The following is a 10,445-nucleotide window of genomic DNA, read 5'->3' on the forward strand; positions in this document are numbered from 1 at the left end:
GGTTTAGTCGATTTAAATCAAAAGAGGAGGTGCACAACCGGATACAATAGTACTAAATGCAAAATTTCAACATCCTACGGCTAATCGTTTTTGAGTTATGCAAGGTACATAGTACGTTCGTATAGACTTCATGCCGAAACTAAACAAAATGGATTCAGGGATGGTCAAAATGGATATTTCCGTTGAAATCTGAAAACCGACATTTTTCGCCATCACAATACTTCCTTTACTTCGTATAAGGAAGTAAAAAGAAAAGTATATTGTTTTATGACCACTCCACCACACTTCTGTCATTTCATAATTTTTTACTTATTGAATCTGATATGTTATGAATATATAAAATATTTACTTTTAGTAATGAACCAAAATAAATTATTTATAAATATGTAAGAAAATATAAAAAAAAAATATGTGTAACAGAAATTATTAAGAAAATGAATAAACATTTTAATTTATTAGATATGTAAGAAAACAAATTTAGTTAGGAATTACACCTATAATTCTGGTGGACAAAATACCATAATGTCTTGAGGAATTTTTAAAAACAAATTTCACTCCCTTGTATTTCTGTTACAACAAAAATCCACCCAGGCGAATACAGCAGATTTCTATTTGCGCTGGATTCTTTCATGTTACGTGCAGTGGCGGCTCATAGCTAAAATTATTTGGGCTGCAGCTGGAGAAAATTATTTTCTGGCCCTTTTCAAGGCCACGGTTAAAGTTTTGTGTAAATTAAAAGAACCGAAAAAAAAAGAATAAAGTAGAATAGCTTCGATCTAATTCTACACTTTATCGCATTCAAGAATACGGTAAACTACGGTTTAACCAAATAAATAATAAAATGTCAATTAGATACTTAATAAAATGTACGCTTAAAAACACTACAGTCCAACGGTGCTTAATTTAAATAGTTTAATTCGTTTTTACTAATTACCTTCTCTTTCACCCTTCCAGCATCTTTTTGGACAGATTTGGCAATCAAAGAGCCCTTGCTTTACCCCCTCTTCTGATCACTATTGAAAAAGCAATTAAACAGTCTTATATTCCTTCCACCGACTAAACTAGAAAAGGAAACGAACAAGGAACGTTCCACCACACGCGGACTAAAAACAAAAACTACCTTCCACCAGCACCCAAAGAACCGGATGAAAATTTTCCGGATGTTAATGTTCGTATGTATGTGTGTGTGTGTGTGTGTGTGTGTGTGTGTGTGTGTGTGTGTGTGTGTGTGTGTGTGTGTGTGTGTGTGTGTGTGTGTGTGTGTGTGTGTGTGTGTGTGTGTGTGTGTGTGTGTGTGTGTATTCGGTGTTGGCCTCTAAATCGCCTTATATCTCCAGAGCAGCTGGACCGATTTTGACCAATTTGGTCAGATTACTTCTATATACGAGGCATTGATGCTATTAAATTTTCAATTTAAAAGGTCAAGGAAGTGAGGCTGTAGATCAACGTCACACTCGGTATCTCGAGATTTACCTAATTAAGGACATATTTTTCTTGCAATATTGTAAAATCGCATCCCCGCTTCAAAGATGCTGCTGCAGTAGTCCGCTATTTTGTGACGTCATAGGTAAGCGGTAGAAGTAAATAAATGAATAATATTTAAAGTGTAAAAAAAATAACTCGGTCTGACCTGGTCTCGAACTCGATCGCCGGTCGAATAGATACCTGGTGCGTTAAGCCTCACGGCTACTCCACTCTGACGACTGAACAAGCGATATTTGTTCTATGTAAGTCATGATATTACATTAGTTTGGTTAGTGCCGACCGTCGCCGTTAGTACTATCGCACCCGCGCGGATTAAATACGGTATACGCGCGCGCTTTATTTAGGATCATTGAATTAAATAAACGAAAAAATATTATATTTAAATAAAAAGATAAATACAGAGTGTCCCATATAAAACGCAACCCATCAATCACTCATCCATGAAATTTCAAAAGTCAAGCTTACTCCCCTACTCGTTACTGAAATGCACTCGTCCAACATCTGAACATCCCGGCGACGCAGTAGAACACTACCGATAGTAACAACAATGCAATCATAACGTTCAGTGTGTTCCTAGAGACAAGATGGTGTTTTCGCTAGATGAACGTGTTTTCATTGTTGAGTCGTACTTCAGTACGAAATCAGTGGTTGCAGTGCAAGATTTATTTCGCCATAAGTACCCGGATAAACCAGCTCCTAACAAAACATCAGTATTAAGCTTAGTTGCAAAATTTAGAGAGAATGGTTCTGTTAATAACAAAGAACACAAAAAATCTGCGTCAGTGTTGAATACAGATACAGTCGCTGAAATCAAAGACCGATTACTCTCCTCGCCAAATAAATCGATCAGACGTTTGTCTGCTGAAATTAATTTGTCTAAATCGACTGTTCATCGGGCGACCAAACGATTACAATTACGACCTTCTCGCATTCAAACGGTTCATCGACTTCTTGAGCCCGACAAAGAAAACCGGCTACAATATTGTCAACGGTTCCGCCGATTTCTGCGTGAGGGAATTAACGTTATGGATTCGTTATTTTTCACAGATGAAGCACGGTTTCATTTGGACGGCTACGTAAACAGCCAAAAGAGTAGAATTTGCAGCGCTGAAAATCCCCACGTTTATCACGAAAAACAATTTCACCCGCAGAAGTCGGGCGTGGTGGTGCGCGATATCGCGGAAGAAAATAATCGGTCCTATTTTTTTTCGAGTACACCATTAATGCAGAACGATATCAGGATATTTTATTTTTTAGTTCATCGCACTCTTGGAAGAGGAAGACAGACACTGCTGGCTACAACATGACGGTGCGACATCGCACTACGCAGGTTCAACTTCTGATTTCGTTGAGGATTTCTTTGGTAATCGTGTTATCGGTCGACGCTTGTGGCCACCAAGATCTCCAGATTTGACTGCGGCGGATTTTTTTCTCTGGGGTTACCTCAAAGAAAAAGCCTACAGCAACAAACCACGAACACTTGAACGATTGAAAGTCAATATTGAACAAGCTGTATTAAATATCCACCCACAAACTTTGAAAAAAGTTGCAAGAAACGCTGTAAAAAGAATTGAAGCTTGTATTCAAGAAGATGGCGGCCACTTCCAACATTTACTCTAAATGTAAGGTAATGGATGGTAATAATAAAAATTACATTTACATTTACACATGCCTTTTTATTATTTCAATACCTACCAATATAAGATTTGGTTGCGTTTTATATGTGCGTGTAAGCCGTGCATCAGGAACAACGACAGGAATATCAAACTACAATCGGCAACTGTAATCCTTTGGGTATTTTATAAATTGTCAATTTTAGAATATCGTTTAATTTGTTAATACTTGGGTGTGAAAGACCTTTATTTGAGTAAAGAACAGAATTAATAAGTCTATAGTATTCGATACTCAATTTAATGATAAGTGTTCTAACTTGGCTATAAGTTCCTCAAATAATAAGTCGTGTTTAATTTTATCTTCTAAATCGCAGATAGGTTCTTCAAATTGGGAAAGCCGCGTGAGGGGAAAGTCCTACAATTGTGTTGTCAGATTTTTTTATTAGTATTATTTTTTTTTAAATCATCATCAGAATAAATATTGTTAATGAATAAATGGAATAAAACTATTTCAGGAAAAGATCGGTTCCAAAAAAATTTCAACATTTTGTAAAACTATTAAATAGAATAAATATAGTCTAAAGATATTTTAATTATTATCAGTAACAACAAAAATAATAGTAATTTACGTAGATATTACGGGGACATACGGTCTGCTGTTTAAAAACAAGATAAAAGCTTAAGTAGCCCGTTTTAAAGTAATTAAATGCGTACACCAATTAAGTGTGGCATTGTACGTTAAATTAAGATAAACCAGGGTGACCTACGCTTCTTCTATTTTAGTCCACCACGCCTAAATTAATTTTCAACACAACGTTACCGTTTATATAAAAAAGATATAGCCTCCACCATATATACCTCTTTATACCTACATAACGAATATAATTCGAAGTTTTGAAGAAGCCGTCACCATTGTAAATAGCAAGGAGAAATAAATTAATACATTTAAAATAACATTAAAAAAATTAACTCGTGTTTATTTTCACTTTTTCTAAAAAAAAAAAAAATAGCCTTCAGTCCGCATCACGATATATGAGTTTACAGTACTGAATAACAGTAAAAATATAATAAAATAAAAAATTAGACGAATTATTTTACAAATAAATAAAAAAAATTAATTTGAAAAAGAGGTTTGCCAAATATTCTACGGGAGTGTGTTGTCACACGGATGTAAATTACGATCCGTTAAAAAGGGAAAACATAGTTTAATAGGTTTAACCCACCGGGTCGGTCTAGTGGTAAACGCGTCTACCTAAATCAGCTGATTTGGAAGTCGAGAGTTCCAGCATTCAAGTCCTAGTAAAGTCAGTTATTTTTACATGGATTTGAATAATAGATCGTGGATACCGGTGTTCTTTGGCGGTTGGGTTTCAATTAACCATACATCTCAGGAACGGTCGAACTGAGACTGTACAAGACTACACTTGATTTACACTCATACATATCATCCTCATTCTGAAATGTTATCTGACCGGTAATTACCGGAGGCTAAACAGGAAAAAGAAAGAAAATTTTAATAGGTGTTTAACACTTAGGGGTAAAAAGAATGGAGAAAGTGAAATGCATTATATTTCTTTTACACCGTGAAAAATATTGTAGTATCGAGAAGAAGGAAGAGTGAAAATTGATGGCAGTAATATAAAAAAAGAAAACATCTTTGTTTGGAGAAAATCTTATATATGTTAAACGAAGTATTATAGACAGATAAGTCGACACAAAAAAAGGATAAATAATAAATCATGTATTCTGATCGGTATAAAAAAATACATTATATTAGATCACATCATTATAAGATAAATTATAAAATAAAAAATAGATACGACTAAAGTAAGAATTTATAATTTAAATACAAAACACATAAGTAATTAAACAAAAAATCGTGAAGCATCAAAGAAATTGTTCGGGTAACTACGGCAACATTGCCGTTTATGTAAACCGTTTGTTTTTTAACCTCTTTAAAATCTCGTAATATACTGTGTTACTATTAAAAAAAATCTGATGTGGACACCAAATGACTTCCTTCTACACCTATTAAATTTCATATATACATTTCTTTAAAATGAAAAGTACATAACATTTTATTTCATTAATGATATTTTTTGATATTTTTTTTATTGCTTTTATTGAATTATTATGTTTCGTAAATTTTTTTACAATCGTAAGTTAATAATTATTAATAAATCAATATATTTGAATTAAAAAAAAAGTTAAAAAAAGGAAGATGAAATCAGATTCGAATCGTTGTGCCTTACCCTTGTTAGAGCCAAATATTTCATTAATTAAAATTTTATTTGGCTGTAACTCAGGAATCAATGAAAATAAGTTCCACTTACGACACATCGTTAAAAAACTTTCAATTAGGGCCTATTACTGCAGTTAACAAAAAGTTCAGAATTCAAATCTTTTTGGATTTTGGACTAATTTGGGCACTTATGGCCCAGTCGATTGCAATCAAAAGGGGAGGTACTAAACTAGATGTTACGACAGTCCTAAATCCAAAATTTCAACATCCTACGGCAATGGTTTTTGAATTATGAGAGATACATACGTACGTACAGACACCGAAACTAGTCAAGATTGATTCAGGGATGGTCTAAATGGATATTTCCGTTGAAATCTGAAAACCAAAAGTTTTTCGCGATCACAATGCTTCCTTTACTTTGTACAAGCAAGTAAAAAGGTTTACCTTCACAGTTAAGGGTAAATAAACTACATTAGATATAAAAAATTACTTCGAAATAATTTAAAATTCAAATAGCGCTGAAGAAAATTATTCTGAGCACATATTTATGTACGCGTTGAACAAAATTTAGAAAAATCAGTGTTTTTGTTTTTACTTAGTATTATTTAAAAATTCAACAACCGAGTAATATTTTTTACATAAATGAAAATCTTTTAATTACATCGTAAATAAATTAGCGGGAAGATTTTTCAAACGGTCTGGTAATTTACAAAAATAGCAACGGAAGCGTGATAAGGCCGCTTTTCATAACAGGCGTTTCATAACACGTTTGATAACGGCATTGATAATAGCTTCCGGGGACATTACAAAAAATTTCTATTGTGGACACCACATGACTTCTGTGTACGCCTATTAAATTACATATACACATTTTTTTTTTTTTTAATGAGAAGTACGTAAAATTTTATTTTATTAATAACTTCTAATTTTTTTTTGGATTTTGGGCTTTTTTGGACATTTCTGGTCAAGTCGATTGCAATCAAATGGAAAGATACACCACAAAGTAGGGGGGGGGCGACTTTGTGGGGGTTGACTGGATGCAATAAACCCGTGGTCACTCCGCTGACGTGGGCCCGTAGGTAAATTCCCCTCTTCTGAAGGTTAAACTGTGGTGGACGTCCTGGTAAGTTCTGTGTAAGTATGTGGTAAATACCTGAGAGTGTGCATGATGTTGGGTGTGTGTGTGTACATGTGCGTGTGCGTGTGTGCGCGTGTATGTGTACCGCAATTTGTTTGACTGTGCATTTGTGTGCTTTTAGTGTTTGCCTCTGACAGCCGACTGTGTGTGGGGGCATAATTGTGTTTTTCTGTGTCTTAGTGTTTTGTATCTTTGTGTTGATTGTGTGATTGTATTGGTGTTTATTTGTGTACTGGTGTTCCTTTGATTGTGGTGTCCGATTATGTGAGCGGGCGTTTCCCCCTTCTCGAAATAATACTGCATAAGCGGTTTCCAGTTGAGGTGGATAGCCATGGGTGTAGGTTTAGTCTGTAGTGCGCAGAAACACAAACCCACCTCCTAATAATATCTTGCGGAACCTGTTAGCGAGCCCGACACTGCCTAGGTACCCGTAAATGGGGTTCCTCCACCTCTAAAAATAAAAGAAAAGACATCACGCCGAAACTAGTAAAATGCATTCAGGGATGGTCAAAATAGATATTTCCGTTGAAATCTGAAAACCAAAATTGGATTTGGATTACAATGGAAGCATTGTAATCGGGTTTCAATGCTTCCTTTACTTTGTACAAGGAAATAAAAGGTTCTTTTTATTTAACAGAAATTAACACCCGAAAGGTTGTTTTTATACCTTTTACGCAAAAAGAAACTGATGGTTTGAAATCTATTCTACGATTTCTTTTTTTATATAAAAAGCACACCAAAGTCACCCGCTAAGATAACGGCGCTTACTTCGAGAACACCTCACAAATGATGAACTTTACTGTATCAGTCGCTACGTTTACGCATGCATAATTTATTTTTGATCATTACGATATTGTTGTCCATAAAACCGATGTTTTTTTCCTCTATGCTTTCCGTAAATTATAACACTATATATTAGTTTAAGTTTATTTCAAATTTAAATAATTTCTGATTATAGAATTGTTTACTGTTTTAGGTTCTATGGTACATAAGACTTACAGACAATTTGCCGGTGTAGTACAAGTAATGAAAGCGGTCGCTAGTCATGTAGTATTAACATTTTGTTCACCGAATTCAGAATTGTACACAATAATTTTATCAAGAAAAAGATCTTTGGATAAGCTCGAAATAAGAGGTGTACGAAACTTGTTATCAAGACGTCAATTAAACCAATATGGTATTAGAGAAACAAATTGTAATAGTTCTGGCGCATCGTTAAAAATAAAAAGTTTATATCTGCCTTTATTTATTTTACTTATCTTTATTAAAAAGTATTTCTCAGATTACTAATCTATTATTAATTACAAATTTAATTCTTTAAAAAACCGTTTATAAAAAATTAATTGTACATTTGTTTTGTGTGTACCTAATTACGTCGACAAAGTAAAATATTAGTAAAATAGAACTTGTATATTTCGGAATATGAAGGATAAAAACATACTCTTTTACATAACTGAGTAAATAAATAACCGATTAAACTTAAAAATATATTCCTTACGAAAGTCAAATATAATAAAATACGTAATAGAAGATTTGGATCCGGCAAACAAATTATATTTTCATTGTCAAAAATACAGAAACTTTTACGAGCCTATATGATCGACTCGTACATACATTGGTTCAGTAATAAACAAAAAAATTGTGAAGCACCAAAGAAACTGTTCGAGTAACTACGGTAAACGCTGCTGCCGTTTATGTAAGCCGGTTGTTTATTAAGTTTTTCCAAATCTCGCACTATATTATGTGTCACCGCAGAAAATGTTTGCCTACACAGTTACTTTTTATAAATTATTAATAACGAAAAAATTTAATTTTTATAATTCCAAAAAAATTGAATTTTACCGTATTAAAAGTAGCATTATTTTTATTTTGCGTTATTTTTAACTTATTTAAAGGAAATAGGAAAAAAATTATGAGAAATTATACGTAGAAAATATTTTCGTTTTTCCGTTAGTATTTTATCACAACATTTTTAGGGTTCCATAATTTTGTTAAGATATTTTATGAAAAATTATTGTTTCACTAGAACGAACAGAATTTTATTCATAGTTTGTCATTTTCTTTTAATTCATTTATTTATTTTTTTTAATTGCTACTTGAACTAAATTAATATGGATTTTTTTAACTGCAACCCGTGATTTTAACAATGTTAATATTATAAGTACATAATTTTAATTTAAATCGGGATGGTAAAAGTATAGGGAAGGAAAAACAAATTTTCATTAAAATTCCCCTGTCCGACAGGAAAAAAAATACAATCACTTCATAGGTATACAGCACAGATGTAGACCTATTACGAAATTTACATTTTATTCTGTATTTACACGAAACGACTGTAATCTTTTCTAACAGATATATACAAACTATTTTAATGGATTTTTTCCATTGTGTTAATAAAAATTATGAAATCGGGTTATGGTGTTGTTAAAATTGTATTCTCTTTCATTTCGGAAGCTCCGGGTTCGATTCTCGTTCTAGTATGGCATTTTTTACAAATAAAAATTCATTAATATTAATTATACAAAAATAAATTATTATTAGGCCGTTATTCAGCCTACTGTAACCGTACGACTAATAAATAAAATACGTAAAAAATGTGTTACTTTTATCGAAAACCGCAATAGTAATTTAACGGTTAGTATTATTAATAATAATTTGTTAACGGTCTTCATATTGAGACCGTCCATCAGGAAGGTTTAAAGGTTATTAAAAAAAATATATATGTATCTGTTTAAGATTTACATGAACACTAAAGTTTTATATATCTTAACGAAATAATCGTTTAAATTGCACTACCGGGGTACATTTTACGTATAATTTACCGATATCCTTTCAACTAACGGTTCGTAAGTTTACAAACCTTTTTCTTTCGTGATAAACTCTTTGTTAAATAATATCGGACACGATGATCAGATAGTTTACGGTTCATTTCATCAAATGTAGGCATCTTAATTAAACCGATTTGTTTTCATAAACAAACAGTCGTAAAAAATTCTTTTAATTTTTTTCCGTTCTAAAAAAAAATTCCTTTAATTTAATATTTACATCGTTAATTACTGAACACAAATAAGCAAAAGGAAAACACTTTTGCCGCGATATTCGATTCAATAAATTACATCAACAATTTTTATGTAAACAACAAATGTATCGATGTACAAAATATAATTATTATTTATTAAGTTTATAAAAATTATTTTATTTCTACTTTTAATTAATTATTCCAATAGCCCGTGTAATAGATTAAATATAAAAACAAACTAAAATATATATATATATATATATATATATATATATATATAAACATGTAAATAATGACATATCGGTTGTACAAGTCGGACTGACAATTTTACACGTATAAGTACGCATAATTCAAAATGAAGTAAATAATTTTTTATATGTATCTTGTCCGCCTAAAACCAACATAGTATAAAAAGTGTATGAAAATGAATGATTTTTTGAGTAAAAAAAAAAATGTATGTTCATTATTATTGTATATTTCATACACATTACTCATAGCGAGTAAATAACTACATGAATAAAACTAAATTACGCGTGAACTTAGGTTTGCATGAACCTACGGTTGTGAGTGTCCTTGCATGGTGAAGAGCGAACAGAGGAATATATCCCCAGATCGCCGTGTCAGTTCGGCTTTGTACAAGGAATATACACATTATAATTAATTAATAGTAAAATTATTGACATTATTAAATGTTACGCTTAAATTATGAAAATGACATCGATCTGCGTACATTGCTACATACAAAATGATGAATAGTTTAATTTTAACGAAATGAAAAAACTAACACTGTAGGAAATAGTCGACAATATTATTTAATCGGAATGTACTTTAAATTATGTATCTACAACATTCAGAGCGTTATCTAAAGTTTACTCGCCTCATTGACAGAAAATTACTTCCGTTTAATATATTATAATAATTCTTTATTAAAACTTGTTTGTTATTAAA

The 10,445-nt window shown here is 32.1% G+C and overlaps 1 protein-coding gene across 1 annotated transcript in view; it reads left to right on the forward strand.

Annotated features, from left to right (window-relative positions):
- LOC142333444 (uncharacterized) overlaps positions 1-9,765 on the forward strand; it is a 37,002-nt gene extending 27,237 nt beyond the window's left edge. Inside the window, exon 3 of the mRNA XM_075380549.1 lies at positions 7,455-9,765. Within this exon, the coding sequence (XP_075236664.1) occupies positions 7,455-7,768 (314 nt within the window). The 3' untranslated portion in view covers positions 7,769-9,765. The remainder of the gene's footprint in view (positions 1-7,454) is intronic.
- The last annotated feature ends 680 nt before the right edge of the window (positions 9,766-10,445 follow it).

This window comes from Lycorma delicatula, chromosome 12 (genome assembly GCF_047948215.1).
Source record: "Lycorma delicatula isolate Av1 chromosome 12, ASM4794821v1, whole genome shotgun sequence".
Taxonomy (NCBI): Eukaryota; Metazoa; Arthropoda; class Insecta; order Hemiptera; family Fulgoridae; genus Lycorma; species Lycorma delicatula.